The sequence below is a fragment of the Notolabrus celidotus genome, chromosome 8 (assembly GCF_009762535.1).
Source record: "Notolabrus celidotus isolate fNotCel1 chromosome 8, fNotCel1.pri, whole genome shotgun sequence".
In the NCBI taxonomy this organism is placed as follows: domain Eukaryota; kingdom Metazoa; phylum Chordata; class Actinopteri; order Labriformes; family Labridae; genus Notolabrus; species Notolabrus celidotus.
The window spans coordinates 19,153,588-19,175,239 of record NC_048279.1 but is presented as its reverse complement, the minus strand read 5'-3'; the positions used below and the strand labels follow the sequence as shown (position 1 = coordinate 19,175,239).

The 21,652-nt window shown below is 39.4% G+C and overlaps 2 protein-coding genes across 2 annotated transcripts; both read left to right on the top strand.

The window, feature by feature from the left end:
• The first annotated feature begins 1,234 nt into the window (after positions 1–1,234).
• ube2ka (ubiquitin-conjugating enzyme E2Ka (UBC1 homolog, yeast)) lies at positions 1,235–8,283 on the top strand. The gene is made up of 7 exons (XM_034690090.1): positions 1,235–1,604; positions 3,632–3,725; positions 3,958–4,016; positions 4,115–4,197; positions 4,698–4,797; positions 6,753–6,881; positions 6,979–8,283. Exons 1-7 carry the CDS (start codon positions 1,542–1,544, stop codon positions 7,051–7,053), a joined length of 603 nt encoding a protein of 200 aa, XP_034545981.1. The 5' UTR covers positions 1,235–1,541; the 3' UTR covers positions 7,054–8,283.
• Positions 8,284–10,514: 2,231 nt separating this feature from the next.
• On the top strand, positions 10,515–16,891 carry LOC117817735 (neuronal acetylcholine receptor subunit alpha-9-II). The gene is made up of 6 exons (XM_034690492.1): positions 10,515–10,757; positions 11,868–12,013; positions 12,747–12,901; positions 13,393–13,573; positions 13,687–14,038; positions 15,786–16,891. The coding sequence occupies exons 1-6, from the start codon at positions 10,718–10,720 to the stop codon at positions 16,574–16,576; spliced, it is 1,665 nt and encodes a 554-aa protein (XP_034546383.1). The 5' UTR covers positions 10,515–10,717; the 3' UTR covers positions 16,577–16,891.
• The last annotated feature ends 4,761 nt before the right edge of the window (positions 16,892–21,652 follow it).

Below are 21,652 nucleotides of genomic sequence, written 5' to 3'. Positions count from 1 at the left end.
TGATATGCAGCTTAGATTTGAGTCAGTTAACCAGGATAGTTTTAAGCATATATTTTTATTTAATGCAAATTAATATTATAGCAGCAATGTTATATTGTGTAGGGTTGGCTGTGGTGATGGGGACCACTGAGATATCTTTTCAGGGGGCCCAGAATTCCTGGCAACACCCCTGTAACCAAGTCCTGCTGCTTACAGAGTATTAATAATAATAGTATTGCATTTTTGCAGCATGAACAGATGAACCAATAGGAACACAGTATTCAGGATGGCAATACAGATCACATGACCCCATCTCCTCCAGACTGCATGCAGTTTGGTATTAAAATATTTTAGTTACATATTTGAGATGGTACATGTAAGATGATCTATCGTAACGATTTAATCCATCACTACTCCAAGAGGGACTGACAGCGAACATCGTTTCAGCTCCAACTCAGAAAGGACACAACAAGACAGTAAGGCAGTATAAGGACACAACAAGACATTAAGGCAGTAAGGACACAACAAGTGTACACAACAAGACAAGACAGTAAGGCAATAAGGACACAACAAGACATTAAGGAAGTAAGGACACAACAAGGCAGTATGAACACAGCAAGACAAGACAGCAGGGACACAACAAGACAGTAGGGACAGGAAATGACAGTAAGGACACAACAAGACAGTAAGGACACAACAAGACAGTAAGGACACAACATGACAGTAAGGACACAACAAGACAGTAAGGACACAACAAGACAGTAAGGACACAACACGACAGTAAGGACACAACAAGACAGTAAGGACACAACAAAACAGTAAGGGAAATAAATATATAAACCTAAACGTAAATCCAAAAATTCTAAATAAAAATAAAAATATTATCTGTACAAAGAAAAGTATATAAGTACTTTAAGACATGAAATAAGTTAAATTAGCCTAAGCCAGAGTGCACATGTACAGAGCATCCCACATTAAGCTACAGCAGCAGCAAAAAGAACATGAGCAATGAAAACAACAACAACAACAACAAACACAACAACATCAACAAAAACATAAACAAAAGTAACAATTACTACAACGACGATTCTAGAAATAACAATGATTGTAGTTATTTTTCATTATTGTTATTATTATTGTTATTATTAGGAAAACAAAAAATATGCTAAGTAATAATAGTAGTATTGCATTTTTTTACAGTCTATGATTTTTGCAGCATGAACAGATGAACCAATAGGAACACAGTATTCAGGATGGCAATACATATCACATGACCACATCTCCTCCAGACTGCATGCAGTTTGGTATTAAAATGTTTTAGTGCCATCAACCATTGTGTTGTTACATATTTGAGATGGTACATGTAAGTTGATCTATCGTAACGATTTAATCCATCACGATTCCAAGAGGGACTGACGGCGAACATCGTTTCAGCTCGTTGATCTCAGGTTGTGTCCAGAAAGTGCAGAGAGCTACTGAAAGCAAAACAAGCTAGCTGCTCACGTTAGTCAGGTCGGACGGACGGCGGCGAGGCCCCAACCGGACGGGAACACGGGGGAACCATGGCCAACATCGCAGTTCAGAGGATAAAACGAGAATTTAAGGAAGTGATCAAAAGCGAAGAGGTCAGTTCTCCCAGTTGTCTTGTATTGATACAGCTCTACTTTTATCTTTCTTCAACTACGAGGCTGAATGTGGATGACGCGTCCCTGGCTCAGCTGTCAGCTTCCTAATCACCAAGCTGCTAGCTTTCTGCTAACTGAATCAGACACGACAGTGCATCTAGCTTTATAGATTGCTGTTTAAGTTGGCTGCTGTGATACCACTGTAGAAAAGGCAAAGCGAGGATGTCATTGTTGGCAGCAAAGCACTTGAGAAATGAAGATAAGTAATGTAGCGTCGTAGTGCTGCTAACATAGCTTTCTCGCTTGTTATGCCACCAATGGAAACCAAGCTAGCTGCGTTAGCAAAGACAGATCACCGTGTAATACTTGGTGTTTACTCTCATATTTGTCCTCCTGGATCGACATTATTCTTTACAACCATGTCAAATTACGTTACACTGCCTATTATATGTAATCCGATGTTTGCAACAAGTTGAGGTCAACTTTTGGCTCATGCCGCGGGGGGTGTCAACTTATGCTGCATCGGCAGGTTTGAGTTTGACAGCAAGCAAGCTTAACACTTCGTAGTCTGCCTGTCTCCTTAATCAGGATTCAAGATTCAAGAAAACTTTATTGACCAAGTGAGCTCGCACACACTATAAATATGACGTGGTGAATGGAACACTGGTCCTTAACAAATAGACAGTAAGGACGCAACAAGACATCGAGGATGCAACAAGATAGTAAGGACACAAAAAGACAGTAAGGACACAACAAGACAGTAAGGACACAAGGCAGTAAGGACACAACAAGACAGTAAGGACACAACAAGACAGTACGGACACAACAAGACAGTAAGGACACAACCAGACAGTAAGGACACAACAAGACAGTAAGGACACAACAAGACAGTAAGGACAGTAAGGACACAACAAGACAGTAAGGACACAACAAGACAGTAAGGATATCAAGACCGTAAGGACACAACAAGACAGTAGGGACACAACAAGACAGTAAGGACACAACAAGACAGTAAGGACACAACAAGACAGTAAGGACACAACAAGACAGTAAGGACACAGCAAGACAGTAGGGACACAACAAGAACGTAAGGACACAACAAGACAGTAAGGACACAACAAGACAGTAAGGACACAACAAGACAGTAGGGACACAACAAGACAGTAAGGACACAACAAGACAGTAAGGACACAACGAGACAGTAAGGACACAACGAGACAGTAAGGACACAACAAGACAGTAAGGACACAACAAGACAGTAAGGACACAACAAGACGGTAGGGACACAACAAGACAGTAGGGACACAACAAGACAGTAAGGACACAACAAGACAGTAAGGAAACAACAAGACATTAAGGACACAACAAGACAGGAAGGAAACAACAAGACAGTAGAGACACAACAAGACAGTAAGGACACAACAAGACAGGAAGGAAACAACAAGAAAGTAGGGACACAACAAGACAGTAGGGACACAACAAGACAGGAAGGAAACAACAAGACAGTAGAGACACAACAAGACAGTAAGGACACAACAAGACAGGAAGGACACAACAAGACAGTAAGGACACAAGACAGTAGGGACACAACAAGACAGGAAGGAAACAACAAGACAGTAGGGACACAACAAAACGGTAGGGACACAACACAACAGAACAAGACAGTAAGGACACAACAAGACAATAAGGAAACAATAAGACAATTAGGACATAACAAGACAGTAAGGAGACAGTAAGGACACAACTAGACAGTAAGGACAATACATATATAAACCCTTAACATAAATCCAAAAATAAAAAAACTAAAATACTATCTGTACAACGAAAGGTATAGAAGTACTTTTAAGACATGAAATAAGTTAAATCAGCCTAAGCCAGAGTGCACATGTAGTAGATGAATATAATTATAAAATATGTTATGGAATAATTACAATATTGCACATGGTTATGAGGTATTGAACCGGAAATCAAGTATTGCACATGTATGTGATATGTCATAATGACTCTATCCCATTTCCCTTCTACAGACTAGCAAAAACCAGATAACAGTGGACCTGGTTGATGAGAACTTCACAGAGCTCAGAGGGGAGATAGCAGGGCCACCTGACACGCCATATGAAGGTAAGGAAATGCTAGCTTAACCTTCCTCTGTCTGCCTACCAACAGGCGTGGTTGCACAGTTATGTGATTTTGGAAATCACTGCAAGCAACTTTTGTTTTTATAGCAATAAAGCCGTACGAGTTAACTGTTTATATAGCCTTCACATACTCTTTCATTTTCATCAAAGAAACTTGGATGAGTCATCTTTATTTTGCATGTTTGATAATTATGATGCATCTCCTTTTCTTCCAGGGGGTAAATATCAACTAGAAATTAAAATTCCAGAGACGTATCCATTCAATCCTCCTAAGGTAGGAAGTCATTACTTTTTAGTCACTGATAACCAATCTGTTTTCTTGTGGATATTGGCTTCATAATTTCACTTGCTAATGATTTTCTTATCTCTCAGGTGCGGTTTATCACAAAGATCTGGCATCCCAACATCAGTTCAGTCACAGGTGCGATATGTCTGGACATACTCAAAGACCAGTGGTGAGTGAATGTGGGCCAGTATTCCTTGAATTCCTTGTATACCATACCTCCACTGTAAAATACTTTCTAGTCCTTCCAAGACTTCTTTACAAAAGACAAAGCTTTATCTGAGTTGTTGTTTTCATGCTGACCTCTGACTACAAAGCAATTCTACTGTCTGTAATTTTAACTTTATATCTGTGCCAATAACTTGTGTGTACTTATACAGAGTCATCATTTTAATTATGAAACAGACTTAGTTAATCTGTGATTATTATTAGACTTTAAGATGATGTAGTTAGCATTGGTTGTTATTATTAACCCCTCTTGTCAAAAACAATGATTATTGTGTTCAAACACATTTAGATGGAAGGTATTTAAACCTCAAACCATCATAATAAATACTGAACATATTCCCCTGCCACTCACAAACAGAACTATAAACACATCTGTATGAGTCCATGAGGAAAGTCGGCCCTAACTTGGTGCTCCATTAATCAGTCGCCTGTATGTTCTTAAAGGGCGGCTGCAATGACGCTGAGGACGGTCCTCCTGTCACTACAAGCCTTACTGGCAGCCGCAGAACCAGATGATCCACAGGACGCAGTGGTAGCCAATCAGGTTGGTGTGCATTCATGATATTTGGGCTTTGGTGGTCTAAGTTACTTCAGATATGTATTTATAGTTTTACCAGGGGGGAAACAAATTAGGCTCCAAATTCATAAAATTACAATTTCTCATTTATTTACATTTTTCAGCGCGACTGCCATCCGTTGAAACATTAGCGCTGCACATGTTGCAAGTTTCTGGCGGAGTTGTTAGCAAAAGAAGCGTGACATGCACCATAACCGCAGAGTCTCTGTAGTTATCCTCCATCATGCTCCACTGGGCAAAAATGCACAGACTGGCTGTAGCTGATGATGTAGGAGACGCACATGGCTGTTGTAAACACAGAAGAGCATAGAACTGAGATGAATAGATCTGCCATATGGATCGGCATTATATATTGGCCCCTTGTCACATATATCTGATCTAGCTTTTTTAGCCTGATCTAGCCGATATCCGATACCAGGATCGGATTGGTGCATCCTTTATTTCAGACTCTCATAAACTCTCATAAATTGGTGTGACAACTGTTTTTTTTTGTTTTTTTGCAACTTTAAAGCTCATTTTTTTGTTGATATGTAAACTATGTGTGACTCACTTGTGTTTGACCCTGAACTGTCACCTGAAATTCCCTCATACAGGTGCTGCAGTGCATTTTGTGCTCTTCACTTGTTCCTAGTTTCACGTAAAGCAATAACGATTGCATTGCTGGTAAAGACATGTTGTGAAATATCATGTGTAGGCAGCAAGTGTGGCTGTTTGCCCCACTCCACTGGACACATTGTAACACCTACATACTATTTGCTTAACTCACAGTGTAGTAACAGTCATCTGTCACTGAAACGGCCCACAGCCCGGTGAAACACATTCAGAGGAGTAAAACAAGGTTAGATAAGATTAAGTGGGTGATGGTTTTAGTTTTTTTTAAATAGCCCTTCTGGAAAGAGGTATTTTGAATCCAACTGGCTATGAAGCTGCAGGGTTACCACGCATCCTGGAAAACCTGAAAACTGGTCAACTGTTTTCCAGTACTGGAAAATGGGAGGAAAAGTAAAATGGCCTGGAAAATCACAGATTGTCCTGGGGAATTATTCCAACATGACTGCGTGCGACCTGACAAGGTTAAAAAAAAAGAAACACATCCCCATTCAACATTTGTGGCCATTTTTGTCATTCAGTTATATTTCAGTCAATTTATGCACTGATCCTCTTAATATTATTATTTAATTATTTCAGTAAGGCAGCTTCCAGAGTCCTTTGCTGGTTCTTTTGTTTTTTACTTAGCTCATTTTATATTTTTTGAGAAAAGATAAGCTGAGATGAGAGTTGGCCATCATTGTTACTTGGTTGCACTAATAAAGTGCTGTACATCTGTGGTTGCATTGTTCTATAATTAATTTGCCATCATTTTTAAGTATGTAAGCAATGATTTCATGGATAGCCATAGACTGCACATCTTTCAATGTAGACTTCCACTGAGAGGAACATATTAGACTATTTAGGAACTAAATTAGGAACTCAATTTAGACTGTCATACCAGCTTGATCATCACTGAAAATGTCCTGGAAATGTTTTGGAAAATGATCTCTGGAAAAGAGTGGGAACCCTGAAGCTGTGTTGTTTTTGTTTTCAGAACTGTTTTAATGCTAGTAGCTTATGATAATGGAAAATCTACACCTGCATTACATTTAAAAAAAAAAAAAAGTGCAAACACAGCATGGAAACAAAAAGCTGGGCCTGGCAAACTTCAGCTCTACAATTTTTTTCTCTCAATGTAGCAGCAGCCTGAACATTTTGCAGTTATTTTATTGCCATCTGTTTTGGAGCCACATAGACAAAATGGTCTACATAATGTAAGTGAGCTACTTTTCCGGTGCATGTGTGCAGGGAAATCTAAACTCAGTGACAGACACAATGTTTACTATGCAGACTAACTTGGAGTTTTTTTTTTACATTTGTTCACCGCACAGTACAAGCAGAACCCAGAGATGTTCAAACAGACAGCGAGGCTCTGGTCTCATGTTTACGCAGGCGCTCCCGTCTCCAGTCCAGAGTACACACGTAAAATAGACAAACTCTGTGCCATGGGCTTTGAAAAAGTAAGAATCTTTTGACTTTGTTCTCAAGTTTTGTGCATTTCACACAGCTGAATTCTGCAGCATATTCAAATTAAACTGTTGTTTCATCTCTTCCCAGAATGCAGTAATAGTGGCGTTGTCGTCAAAATCCTGGGACGTGGAGACAGCAACAGAGCTACTGCTCAGTAACTGATTCTCAACACCCTATTCATCTTCCTCTTGATCCCTATTTCCCCCCTCTCATACATACATACATGCCCTCTCTCCTCCAAATTTCCAGCTATCTCAAGTCGTCTCCCCCCGTTTGCCCCCTTCTGTGACAAGGTGGAGTCCTCACCTCCACAAACTCCCATTCATCCCCTCAGTGTGGCATCTCTCCTCCATGCTCATCATCTCTGCTGTACCACACTCCAATCAGTCGCTCTGTGAGCTCTTATCTGTGGTTTTCTTAGGTTCATTCAACATTCCACTCCGTACTACAATCAGAAGTGTCACAGGCATCTCTCTCTCACCTTCAAGAGCAAATGCCAGACTTAACGACCCTGCCCACACCCGCCAGCCTGCCAGCTTTTAGGCTGCGTCCAGGAAGCTGCTGTCAGCGGCTTATCCTTGCCTATGCAGTGCATTTACTTTTCATTCGTGGAAACCTTTAGTAGGAGATAGTAAAGACATTCTTGGAGGCTCTTTTTGGCCTTGGTCATGATTTTAATGCTCTGTTGGGCTGGTTAACTAAACAGGAATTGAGCCAAGTTCTAGGAAAATTGAATTTTTAAATTAGTATCGCTTGTGAAATGTTCTTCCATTGCGTCAAACACTACAGAGATAGAGTGTGCATAATTAGCTACTAAGTGGAACCTTTTGAATCGTTTTTGTTACTATGTCACTGGGAGATTTTTATGGCACAAAAGAGGGCATATATTTTCTTTAATGATGTGGACATTGAAATACAATTTTGTAAAAGTGAAGTGAGTTTTATTCAGGCACCAAATGGGATGAGGCTCCTTCCTTGTTCTGTAAACCAGCTCGTAAAGTGTCACTGAGGTGTTCAGACAGTACCAGTTTTAAGCCACTGTTGTAAGATAGTTATCTTACAAACACAAAGCTCTTGCAGCAAACTCCAGCGCCCATCCCTACACTTGTCATCAACAAAGCATTCTTCACTCATCCCTTCCTCATATTTTCAGAAAATAAATCATTTGTTTTTGCCCTCCTGCAGGAACACATTCGGATTCTTGTTTTTAAACAGAAAGCGAAACAAAAAACATGTTCAGCAGTAACAAAACTTGTCAGAAGTCTGGATGGCAAAAGATCAAAACCAGTTTGAAAAATATTGCAGCATCTTAACGACGCCAACGGATAAATATGTCAAAATGATTCATCTGTAAATAAAGATATTAAAGTCTGTGTAAATTAAAACATTCTACCTTTGTGTGACCTGTCTTTACAGCACTATGTGAACTGGAATAGTTTCTGAACAAAGGAATGCAAACAACGACAAGATATATAATGTCCATGGTTATGAAGTCAATTATGATACATTTATTGATGATGGTTAAAATATTAATAAGAGAGAAACAGTTTTTGGATGTGGGGGTTTATAACAAATGTGGTTTGAATAAATTTGAATAAAAACTAGGGCAACACTTTATTTTTCCAAGACTAACAGAAATTGAATCTATAAGGAATAACTTTACCATTGAAAATGGAGCAAGCAAGCCAGGTAAATAATGTGCATGCTGAAGAAGTGGAGGACAGATTATATGTATGGGGAATAAACTTTGCTGTACATTTGTACTTTAACTTGGTACAGTGCTAATACTGGCTATTACATAATGTTCTGGTTTAGAAAACACTTTTTAGAGCCTCAAAAAGGAGGTAACACAGGCTCTTTTTGTAGCGTTCAGATCACCTTGTGTACGGTTCAGCATGCTGAGAATGAACAACAGACAGATGGCCTGTTTGGTAGCATGTTGTGTGATTCGGAACCTCTCCAACAAACCCTGGCAATAATCGGGACACCTTTCTGTCCATACACACGTACATACAGAAAGAACAAACACATGTATGTTAATATTTTTCCAAATAACTCAGGAACAACTTAAATACATGGAAGGACTAACAGTATGGCTGGTGATTTTACTAACTTATGCTGCACAGTGAATCAGTCTGTGTGACATAAGCTAATTTTTTTATCCGTCTAGATGTTGGCATATCTTGCTTGTTTATCTTCCATCTGGAACTCCTCCAAGCACCCCACAGTAGAGGGCTGTTCTACACAGGGCAGAATACATTAGACTACAAATTATATAAAGTTAACTTGTTGCATTATTAAAGCACTGAAGGTCTAACAGACTTCACTACATGATATCTACTTTGATGCACTTTGTTCAAGCCATGATACAGGATATTTCTATACTTTGACCCACTGGGAGATAAAGATGACACCCACAGTGTTGCTGCAGGGAATTATGTCATCTGTGATGCAACAGCAGAGTTAAAGTGGCCTTACTCTAAATTATTTACCATGATGTAACTAAGACTCCTAAATACACCTCACTTATATGTGACTTTGTTCTTTTGGAATATTTACAGGGAACACATAATCTTAGGGAATTATCTCCTCTTTTTCCCACTCTAAATTTCTGTTCAGAAACTAAATGACCCATGGCATGGTTTTTTATACCCTTGTAGGCTTAGAGAATCCATAGAAATCCAGGGTAATTTATAATCAAACATTTATTGGTATCAGTCATACACCTCATCCTAAAATCATCTATTAGTGTTACTCTGTAATCCTTGTGATTGTTCTCAGTCTATAAAGTTTCAAGTTTCAAGTTACCTGATAGAAAATATTTTAAACCATTCCGTCTGATCAAAACTAAGGAAAACATTTCTAAACGAATAAAAAGTACATTTATTTCAGTGAAAATTACCGTACTTTTTAGTTTAGTTTTTTTAGTTTTTTTAATATATATTTTATTTTGCTTTTCATATTTAAACACAAACAGAAAATAGATTTATATAAAGGACAGAAAAGAAGAGAAGGAAGCCTTCTGTATGAGGGGAGTTAATATTACAGAATAAAAACAGACAGTAGGTAGTTCCAAAATAACAATAAAAAATAGAAAAACAAAACAAAATATTAAAAATAAAAATAAAAATAAAGGTACAAAAATAGACAAGAGACAAAAATGCATCTTCGTCTCAAAGGTGATATTCAAGACATTCTCAATATGGAGATTACTTATAGAGATTTTTAGTCAAGGTTACATTTTTTTATTTATTCTGGATTTAAATCTAGTCAAGACTAGAGTGCCTTTGTTTGGCAAAAAAAGAAGAAAATGTGTCTTTGTAATTAAGGTGTTGTTAGAGCAGGTCTACCTTTAATTTATTTCCACATCCAAATGCTTAACCACACTCTTAATTAGACACAACTGCATTTTATATAAGTGAGTTATCATTCCTCATCTTTTCTCCATGTCACTCTGGTATTACTATTTGTGGAAGCAGCCCAGCAGCCCACCTGTCCTCAGGCGTTTGATTGACAGGTAAATAGCCCATTGTGAGGTGAGACGATGGTTCGCGGTTATCCTGTTTCTCTTGGTCTGATGCTGTTACGTGATAGCCGGAGTTTTATTCCGTGTCTGCAGACATGTTGCCTCCCCTGCCAAGCTGTAAGAGCTGCCTGACCGCAAGGACGACCGGATGAGATGGTGCCCTGCTATCTGCAGCTGAGTTCAACTGGGGTTGAACGGGCATCATGTCAGGCCTGATAACGGATGAAACCAAAGGACCATTAGATTGCTAGACGCAGACATCTTTTACTTCATCTTAGACGTTTTTTTTAAGTGCTGAAGATGATTCAAATGATCTGTCTGGTGATGCTGCTTCCTGAAGGTGAGTCTGACAATCTTTGTAAGTTGCTTACAGACGAAGGAGACACATTAAGATGTAATGATGTAACTTGTTACTCAAATTTTAATCTTGTGCATATATGCCTTTCTTTCTCTTACAAAGATATGTAGGAGTTGTATCAATATTGACTGTGATACTGTGTGATTACTATACTACTCTGTCTTGTAAGTAAAGAGCTGCATGTATCTTTTGCTAAATGTTCCTAAAAGGAAAAATACTTTTGTTTTGTACTTATTTTGAACTGTTTAGCAAAACAATTTAAAGAAACTTGTGAAAGTTTGGACATTCTTATCAATACATCAATACTATTAGCCAGCCAACTATCAAGATAAGGGCCATAACCACACTGAAACAAAGTTCCCATGCACTTCACCGACTGAACTTTTTCTCCAGGGTCAGCCAAACAACAAAAAACTACTTTTATAATAGTTGGGGGTTTTTTTTATAAGGAGAAATATATTCCTGCACATTTTAGATTTAGATTAGATTTAGATTCAATTCATTGTCATTGAGCATGTCACAGGTACAAGCAATGAAATATAGATTGCATCTAACCATAAGTGCTTTAGCAGTAAGTTAAATAACATGCATAATACAGAATATACAAATATGACTGAAGAATAAATGAGATATAATATGTATCTACATGAATGACTAGACTATATATGTACAGTAGTGCAATAGGGATTAAAAGAGATTTAAATTTTAAAGTTTTTACATTTTACAGTTTGCGCAGAATGAATGAATGAATGTACAGGATGGAAAGTGCAGTTAGTGGTGCAGTGGTGGTTCAGTCTGGAGGTGGTTGTTAAGCATGTTTGTGTGTATATGTTAAATTTGGCATTTATAGTCTTCACATATGACATCAAAACAAGCGATAACAAATAATCATATATTTTATACAATAGTTGAGCTGCACTATAGGACGTGTAAAGACTTTTAAAATAAAGTGTATTCTTCTTGGTTTTGCCACACAGCAACAGAGTTATATTTTTACACTTCTGCATGTATAATAAGTACAGCTGCATAACTATTTTTAAAGACCTTTGTTTGCTTGTCACAATGACTAATGAACCCACCTTTCCCCTGCAGTGGCTCACTCTGCTCAGGGTCACTTTGCTCACAAGCTCCTGAACGATTTGATGGAGAATTATTCCAGTGCTCTGCGGCCTGTAGAGGATACAGACAGAGCGCTCAATGTCACCTTACAGATCACCCTCTCTCAGATCAAAGACATGGTGGGTACCTGCACATCGGCAACATCCCTAAATTTAAACTCTTGCAGCATTTCATCATAAACAATTTATACTATGGTGAGAAATTAATCATTGAAATAACACGTTCTTCAAACATAACTTTCCCTACCCTCATGAGATATTTGCTGATTATTTTTCCTCTTAGTCATAGATCTTGTAAATGATCACTACAAAAACAAAGTATATTTGCTGTAGTGTATGACTGACAGACCTCCTGCTGTACAGGTCAGGGCAAGCCTACTGTTACTCTGCCGTCTCAGGTTCCTGTTCAGGTTCAGTGCTGTGCCATCCCACGGTGAAGAAGCACTTGTTTGTGCACGTGAGTTTGCAGTATGTGGTTGAAAACAGGATGCGGTACACAAGGCTGTCAGTTTGTCAGGTTTGAGGAGACAGACAAATAACAGGAAAACATGTTAGCGTGCTGTATTACCCAGAGTGCCTGTGCTTTAAGTGAAGCTCTGGAAGCCGTCTCCTCCCACCTCCGCCAGCCTTCAACTGTACTTATCCACCTGATATTGACAGACAGGTCTGGATTTCAGCTGTTGTGATAATCTGAAGCCTGTTAGCCCCAGTGATCCTCCTCGGGAGTTAATGAGCAGCAGATTGGAATCCAAGAAGATATGTGCTATATACAATAATACTAGTGTGTAGGTTTCTGTGACTATAGTCTTGTTATGTAAAGTGTGTGTTTGTGTGTGTGTGTTTATGAATGAAGGATGAGAGGAATCAGGTGCTGATTGCATACCTCTGGATCCGGCAGACGTGGCATGACACGTACCTGAGGTGGAACAAGGATGACTATGATGGACTGGAGGTGATCCATATCCCAAGCAGTCTGGTGTGGAGGCCCGACCTCGTCCTCTATAATAAGTACGCCCGTACGTCAGACACACATGCACGCACACACACACATTCAATCTATAATGATCAGATCTTTCTGTTTCATATCATTTTGTTACTGCAGCATCATCTTAAATTACTCAGCATGCTCACCCTGCCGGTGTTTCACTCTTCTATAACAACCTGTTCCCTATACATCCTCCCTTTCATAGAAAAGTCAGGGATTAGAGGAGTGTGAAATCAGATCTATTGTACTTTTTGAGGCTGTAGTCTGGATACTATAAACCTCTGAGGTTTAGGTTTTGTTGCAGGACTGTTACATCAGCCCATACTAGAGGGTAAGGTGTGTCAAATACAACTCAGTGTCTCATGCATACAACATGAACAATAATGAACTCTAACGAAAACCACTCTCCCCTCAGTTTCATCAAACAGACTTCAGGTCCTTTTCTTCTTATAATAACACTGAGACAAACAACACATGACTTATTGATCTATGTGAACATTCTCTCCTCCTTCAGAGCTGACGATGATTTCTCAGGGCCAATGGACACCAACGTGAGACTGCGCTACAACGGAGAGATCACCTGGGATGCTCCTGCCATCACCAAGAGCTCCTGCGTGGTGGACGTCTCCTACTTCCCCTTTGACAGCCAGGAATGTAACCTGACATTTGGCTCCTGGACCTACAATGGAAACCAGGTAAGAGATCGGATATACATTCAGTCTTTCCATGAGACTCTGTCTTTGATAATGTTTATGTGTGGAGGCGCTTTTCCTCCTCTACACCTACTCATCCAGAACCATGTTCTCAGGTAGACATCATCATGGGCATGGACAGCGGTGACCTGTCAGACTTTGTGGAGAACGTGGAGTGGGAGTGCCACGGCATGCCAGCCACTAAGAATGTCATCATGTATGGCTGCTGCTCTGACCCATATCCAGACATCACCTATACCGTGCTCCTTCAGCGCCGATCCTCCTTTTACATCTTCAACCTCCTCCTCCCATGCTTCCTCATCTCCTTCTTGGCTCCTCTGGGTTTCTACCTGCCTGCAGACTCTGGAGAGAAAGTTTCCCTTGGAGTGACGGTTCTTCTGGCTCTTACTGTGTTTCAGCTGATGGTGGCAGAGAGCATGCCTCCATCTGAGAGTGTGCCCCTCATAGGTAAGAGTGTTCTAGATAGATAGATAGATAGATAGATCGATCGATCGATCGATAGATAGATAGATAGATAGATAGATAGATAGATAGATAGATAGATAGATAGATAGATAGATAGATAGATAGATAGATAGATAGATAGATAGATAGATAGATAGATAGATAGATAGATAGATAGATAGATAGAAAGAAAGAAAGAAAGAAAGAAATGAGAAAGAAAGAAAAATACTTTATTCATCCCCAACAGGGGAAATTTGGGTGTCCAGCAGCATACAGCGTGTGCCATGCACAACCAAGCACTCTCAAAGTCAGGCAGTACAGTAAAAAACATCAACAAGGTAAAGTGAATAAAATAGGTTAAAAGCTACTATCAGTAGTATTAATAAAGTGGAGGAGTCGGTCACTGCGGCTGCTTTGCTGAGCGACCACAGTGTCATGCAGGAGGTGACTACTGTTACTGAGGATGGACTTTATCATGCTCCTCATTCTGCTCTCCACCAGTTCTCCAACAGAGTCCACCACTCTCGACAGGGTGTTAAAGCTAGCAGCTTGGCTTTAGGAGTGGCAGCATATGGCGGTTGTTCCTCATTTAGAATGAAATCTGTAAACAGCAGTGAGACAACTTGTCATAAAACTTTCTTGACCTTAAGGCTGACTACTCGCCATATTACCATTGCTATCATTTTTCATGATGTCATACTCGTGATGAGAAGCTAAATTGCTGTCATGATGTTGTGCTGCTTAGTCCCAGAGTTGGAAAAATCTATATCATTTCAGTTCCTCTTAAATAATCAGCAGCTTAAAATACAATGAAAAGATTAAATTTAGAAGGCTGTATTGAGCCATTTTCCACATTATATCATTATTAACCCTCCTATTATGTTGCAGGTCAAATGGACCCTTTTAAAAGTCTATTTTAGGCAATATATGTCTCCAAATCAGCTAAATGCAGCATAAAAATCTGGGCAGCATGTGACTAAGAAAAACAATGTAAACAGTTGATTTGCAACAGCTAACATTAACATTCAGCCAATTAACATAACCTGGACATTTTTAGCCAACATCTTGAATCAGAACTCTTGCAGCACTTTTTAATGACAATGTTAGCTATATATATTAATAAATACTGACCTTAACCTTTGTCTTACGGTGGTTTATGGATTATTTTAAATGCTGTTTTACCTTAAAATCTGGCCTAATGTCCTAACCTTTCACTTTCTATGGTTTAAAGTGGTTTTAAGTTGTGGTAAATTGAGAAACAGTGAAATCATACACATTTGGATTATCCCTTACAAATTTAAGATTTAAAACCATGAACACATTGGTTGAACATCATAACAGTAATTTAGCTTCTAACCCTTGACATTGGTCACAGTACATATGCTGCTGTGTGAATATGGTGGATTTTCTTTTTCAAAGGAAACCCCCCTTTAGGATTAACTGCCATAACTTTGTCAGACCTTGTGTCTCCATTAAGTTTTTGTTTATAAAATATGTAAGACAATCTCCCAAAAAGTAATGACTGTGCCCTCACTTCAAGCTGCACCTTCACCTTTGTGTTATCATTCATTCTCAAACACAAGCGTGTCTAGACAGCCAGCAAAGATAGGTAGAACCTCTTTGGTGACATTCCTGGCTAAACCAGTTGTTCAGAGTAGGATTGTGGTGTCTATTAAAATACATTGAAATGTTGAGAGGTCAATTCTTCAACAACAAACTCCTCTCCTGTCTGTTTTTTGTTTCTACACAGGGAAGTACTATATTGCCACTATGACCATGGTCACAGCCTCCACATCCCTCACCATCTTCATTATGAACATCCATTTCTGTGGTGCAGAAGCAAAACCAGTCCCTCACTGGGCTAAAGTCCTCATCATTGACTATATGTCCAAGATTTTCTGTGTTTATGAAGTGGGCGAGAACTGCGCCTCTGCATCCTCCTCTTCCTCTACTTCTTCTTTTCATTCCCCCCAGGATGACACCCGTTACCAGCACTACAGCTCCCACATTCATGCCAACGGTAAACCAGGAAACCATGCTAACCGACAAGACTGGCAGAGTCAGAAATACCCCAGACATCAAACCCCGAAGCCACAGCAACATCCCAGGGTGAGAGCACAACACCACATCACAAGAGAGGAGAAGAGCCACCTCTCCAGCTCTGCACCTGGAAAATATAAAGGCTCTAATGGGAAGATCCCTACAGGGGACTGCTGCCCTGAAGACCAGAAGGTCCCCTGTTACCCTGAAGACCAAAAGCTCCCTTGCTGCCCTGAAGACAAAAAGCCCCCACCTACAGGTACCGCAGTTACCTTCGGCCCCTGTGTGTTCTGTAGCTATGGAACCGGATTCCCTGGGGTGGACACCAAACTGGTGCGCAATGTTGAGTATATTGCCAACTGTTTCCGAGAGCAGAGAGCCACGTGCGCCAAAGGAGCAGAGTGGAAGAAGATTGCTAAAGTGATGGACAGATTCTTCATGTGGATCTTCTTTATCATGGTTTTCCTCATGAGCATCCTCATCATCGGCAAGGCACCATGACGGACCAATGATGCTGCAAAGTTTTTTTTCCTCCATTTCATCATGTAAAAAAGAAGAGGGACTACAGTTTGTTTTATAAATGGACTTTTTGGCGTTTCCTTTATTAATAGCCATATATTCAGGAGATTTGAAAAATACCACATTTGGATTTGCAAACACTGTTTCATGTTATCGCAGGTGCAATATTATGTTGAAACACCATTCTCTTGTACACGTGCTAATGTGGTCACTTATTCACAACAGCATTACATTTTTTGTTTTCAACTAAACGTAAAAATGGACCACATTATGGCTACGTTCACACTGCAAGGCTTAATGCTCAATTCCGATTTTTTGCTCAGATCCAATTTTTTGTTTGCCTGTTCACATTACCATCTATAATGTGACCTGTATCCGATTCCAGTGAACTGTTTGCGGCTCCGAACTGCCCCGCATGCGCAAAAGAACAGTAACAATGACATCACATGCAGCTGTTTCACAAACATAAACATGGAGGAAGTCAGCATTTTTGCCTTTGTTACAAAGATTTTGTGCAGTGGGAGCTGGAGAATGAATGACCAGGTGCGGCATGAACCCTCAAGCTTTGCTTGTATGGAAGTGTCACCCCATATATTTCTAAGACCCCACTGTCCCTCCATTGACTATCTTCCATTTTTGCAAGGCTACCGCCACGCAGAATTGTGACGTGTGTCGCTATAAAGTGACGTAAAAGTATCAACTGCGCATCAGCCTTGGCCATTCACACTGAGGTCCCATTGAAAAATATCAGATCTGTATCTGATTCAGGACCACATAAGGAAGTGGTCTAAATCGGATTTGAAAAAAACAGATTTGGGCCAGATTTGAGTGTTCACAGTGCCTCTAAAAAAACCTGACCTGGTCACTTGACCCCAAAATAATCGGATTTGGGCCACTTTTGCCTGCAGTGTGAACATAGCCTATGACAGTGTATGCAGGCAAAACAATGAACTAAAAAAGGATTATACCTTAGATGTCTTTTCTAAACTCTTCTCATACGTTTTGGCTACTTTGCTTCTGACACAAACTTTACCATATCCGTTGAAAGCCAACTGTAGCAGTCATCTGACCGTTAAATACAGGTTAGGGGATATGCCGTCATGTGAAAATTTGACTAGTTAAGACAGCTGGTGTCTTATTCACTACAGTGAAATCAGATGCGTGGGGGCTGAGTGACAGAGGGTCAGCACACACTCAGAATCATTTTCCGTTCAAAATCATCCAGTGAATAGTTCATGAAGAGGCTTTGTTTGTAGCGCGACTAGTGAGGATGTAAGGTAATATGGATCATCAATAATGAAGTGCTAGGAGCAAACTCTGACACCCCCCCTACACACGAACCTTGAACTTGGGAAGTCAAGTGCTTGTGAATGTTTCTGTGTGTATGCCTGCATACATATTAAATGCAATGTGGGAGGAAAAGAATATGATATACGTTTTTGTGCACATTTGTACTTCCACCCTAAATAATCTACAGTGCTCACTTCTGCTGTGATGGTAAAGGATATGAGTCTGAATCATTGTGGCTTCTTGTTATATGCTATTACAAATTAGCTGCATTGGACTCCAGCAAAAGAAAAACTTGCTCGTAGGACCTGTATTGGTCTTCTAATATATGTAACATAATAATTACAAGGAAGATTTGCATCACTTCTCCCACTACTTGAAAACTCTAAAAGCGTATTTTTCCTCCTCTATTCTTACCTTTCATTTATTATATCAACACCAAGGACAAGTCAAAACAGTGCTTGAGAAAACAGGATGTTAGTCCAGTATCTTCCAGAGTTTTTAACACAATGCCTTTATCTTACAGTAGAGGGCACTCATTTCTCATAAACCGTACTGGTGGTGGATTCCCCAAAGCTTACTGCTTGAAACTGCATGTAGCAACAGGGATGCACAACATTTGCAGAATTGTTATCCCCTGTCATTTCATCATCCACTGGACAGTGATCCTCTCTAACTGTTTTTCTCCTGAGAAAAGAAAATATTTTTTTGGTCATTCTGTCATTGTAGGGTAAGAGATGATGTGTTTTGCTTGCTGGAATTCCATGTTTAAACATGCAGGGTAGTATTAAATGTGAAATTGTCAGATAAAAAAAATATTGGGGCAGCAGACAGTAAGCATGTTGATTGCTATTTTGAGTCTCTCCACTCTGGGCTCCTATACAATGGGCAGAGGAGTTTTAAAAAAAAAATCCATCTCCCCATAGTGATTGTCATGTTGAGGCACGATATGATAAAAGTGAGAATATTATATGCTTTGTGTCTGAGGGAACTGCATAGCCTTCCATTAGTGCCCAGTGAGCAGCAAGAGGCCACAGAAGGCTTTATTCACCATGGCAGACCAGGGGGGGTGTGAACCATGTAATTTGGACAGGCATAGCAGCTCAGAGACTGCTGGGGGAATTATCAAGTGCTTTCTAAAACTCTTTGTGGGAGTATTATCTAATGCTACTTACATTTGTAAAGGGAATGGGAAAGATGATACAATGACTTATATCAGTGACTAACTGGTGAACTACTGAACATCTGCACCACATTTATCTCATCTGAAGCTGTAGTTCAAAGTTTCTTTGTATATGACCGATAAAACAGAGTATCTCAAAGTGCTCAATAGTATTCAAAACAGTTAGTTAACTTTAACATGCTACCTGTATGTGAATTAATCCCGCAAAATGATCCAATAAAATCATCATTTGAGGGGGAATTCAGGTAATAAGTATGCTACTTTTACTCTCCATGGTTATGCTTCACCTGTGATACTCCCTTACTTTCACTTATGTGTTTACTATTTCTTTTAAGTTTATACTTCTAGGTAATCTGTCCACCAGTGTGACAACGTTTCTTCTAAAAGCTTGGGTAGGAAATTTTTGGAAGCATTTGTGTTTTCTTTGTTGATTTCTCTCTTATAATATTCTCAGAGGAGCCTCTTAAAGTCCAAAGCTAACAGACTAGTAGCAAAAGAAAGACAGTGACAGGCAGTTGGATACCGTTGGCTAAGCAGCAATGCTTTCTCTCTTACTCTCTTCTCTTTTTCCTAACAAGTCAGGTTCCTATCACATCATTATCTAATACAAATAATTTAAAAAATTGACAGATTTTAAGGTTTTTATCTGACATTCATAACAACTTTTGATCTATAATGTCAAGCTAGCTAAAGTAATTTCTTTATCTTGATCTTATTGATTGCTCTTTACAAGAGAAAGCAGAGGTGTTTTGCATGTCTACCTACTATTCACTTCCATGCTCTTGAATCCATGCACATAAAGCTTAACTCTAAACACCAATGAGCTAGTTAAGATGATTTGGCTGTACACTGTGTCTTTGGATATTTAATTTGAACAACCTTACCCAATCTTACCCTATCTACAAAACAAGCAGCAAATTGAATACATGTTTGACAGAGCACTGTGTGTAAAAGTATGATAAAGCCTACAGTTAATTCTGCTTTTGCTTGAAATGTGTCGGGTATAATGTGTGTACACCATACCGAGAGTATCGGATATGTTTTTTTCAATTGTTGTGACTAAATGATAAAATGTCATCACCAGACATAATGCTATAACGCTATACTATCCGTATGTAAAAAACACTAAAAGCCAAGCTCAACATGGCACAGTTTGGCGTATTGTGGTATATTAGTTGAACAAACAGAGGTAAAGCTGTTTGTAAGCAGTGTTTGGTTAACTTGACCAAAACACTGTAAAAAACACAGACGTGGACATTAACCTGCAAGGAGGAGCCAAGTGGTGGTACAAGCTCTGCTTACGTTAGCCTCACTCAGCAAATACATTTTATAGAGTTACATACAGACTCTCTGATCTGATGCAAAGTTATATTAAATACATTTTGCTTAATTTTGACTGCTTTCTGTTTTTGTCTTGACTAGTCCAGTAGTTGGAATTTAAATTTCTGTTTAAATGACAGGGAATTAAGTCACTACAGAATAGGGTTGCAAAATTCTGGGAATTTTCAAAGTTGGAAACTTTCCATGGGAATTAACGGGAATAAACCAGGAATTTACTAAATTGAAGGTTGGCTCTTAAATATAGTTGGGAAAATATATTTTAGCATTATCCTGACTAAAACAACCACATAGGACATAGCACACTGCTTACTGCGGGGCTATTGAGACGACGTCCCCTATACATTTCTGTAAATTCCCATGGAAAGTTTCCAATTTGGTATATTTCCAAAATTCCCCAGCTTAACTTCCCACGGAAATTTACTTGAAACTTTCCAGAAATTTAATGGAAGTTTTCCACCCCTTTCAGGAGCATGTCCAGAACTTTTTGACCGGAGTGGCCCAACAGAGGCTCTCACATATGCAGGGGTGGCCAGGGCGTTTACACATAAATAAAATGTACCCTTTCTGTCTTCACAACCTACTTTCATTAAAGTATTAAATAGTTGTTATATTCCTTTTACTTAAAAAAAAACATGACAAATTGCCATAAATCTTCTAAGCTTAAAAAATATGTTTTTTCAAAGTCACATTTGAGGGCACTAATGAAGAAATCTACTGTCAGCCTTTTAACTCATCCCAATTTATAGATTTTAACAGAAACCCCACCTCTGACAAGACAAACAGCCAATCATAGTTTAGGATTTTGGGGTGTCCCCATGGGTGGCCAATTGGATTTCAAGGGGTGCCAGTGCCACCCTTGGCCACCCCTCTGGACATGCCACTGACCCCTTTGCAACCCTACTACAGAATAGCCCCAATTATTTCTAGTGGCAATTAGCAAAAAGTACAGAATAATACATATATAATACATTTGGGACTAAGAGTCACCTTCTGTGCACAGGGACCCCAAACCTCATTGCTACCTACGCCCGTGCAGAACAGCCTTCACGCACCCTCACTTATAGAAGCTGAATCTGTAAGTGATTTAATTGAATGCTTCTCTGTCGGGCTTTGTTGACGTTGCTTTCCTTTGACATAATGCTCCGTAAAACATTAACAAGCCTGCGATGTTGCAGAAAGACACAGAGGACATCCAGAGTTAACGGGATTAATAATTCTTCATCCGTGAAGAAGAGCAGGACCTTCGA

Coding starts and splice junctions, on each gene's coding strand:
- LOC117817735 (XM_034690492.1), top strand. CDS start 10,718: ATGATTCAAATGATCTGTCTGGTGATGCTGCTTCCTGAAG. Junction 10,758..11,867: donor GGTGATGCTGCTTCCTGAAG/GTGAGTCTGACA, acceptor TTTCCCCTGCAG/TGGCTCACTCTGCTCAGGGT. Junction 14,039..15,785: donor TGAGAGTGTGCCCCTCATAG/GTAAGAGTGTTC, acceptor GTTTCTACACAG/GGAAGTACTATATTGCCACT.
- ube2ka (XM_034690090.1), top strand. CDS start 1,542: ATGGCCAACATCGCAGTTCAGAGGATAAAACGAGAATTTAAGGAAGTG. Junction 1,605..3,631: donor AAGTGATCAAAAGCGAAGAG/GTCAGTTCTCCC, acceptor TCCCTTCTACAG/ACTAGCAAAAACCAGATAAC. Junction 4,798..6,752: donor ACGCAGTGGTAGCCAATCAG/GTTGGTGTGCAT, acceptor TTCACCGCACAG/TACAAGCAGAACCCAGAGAT.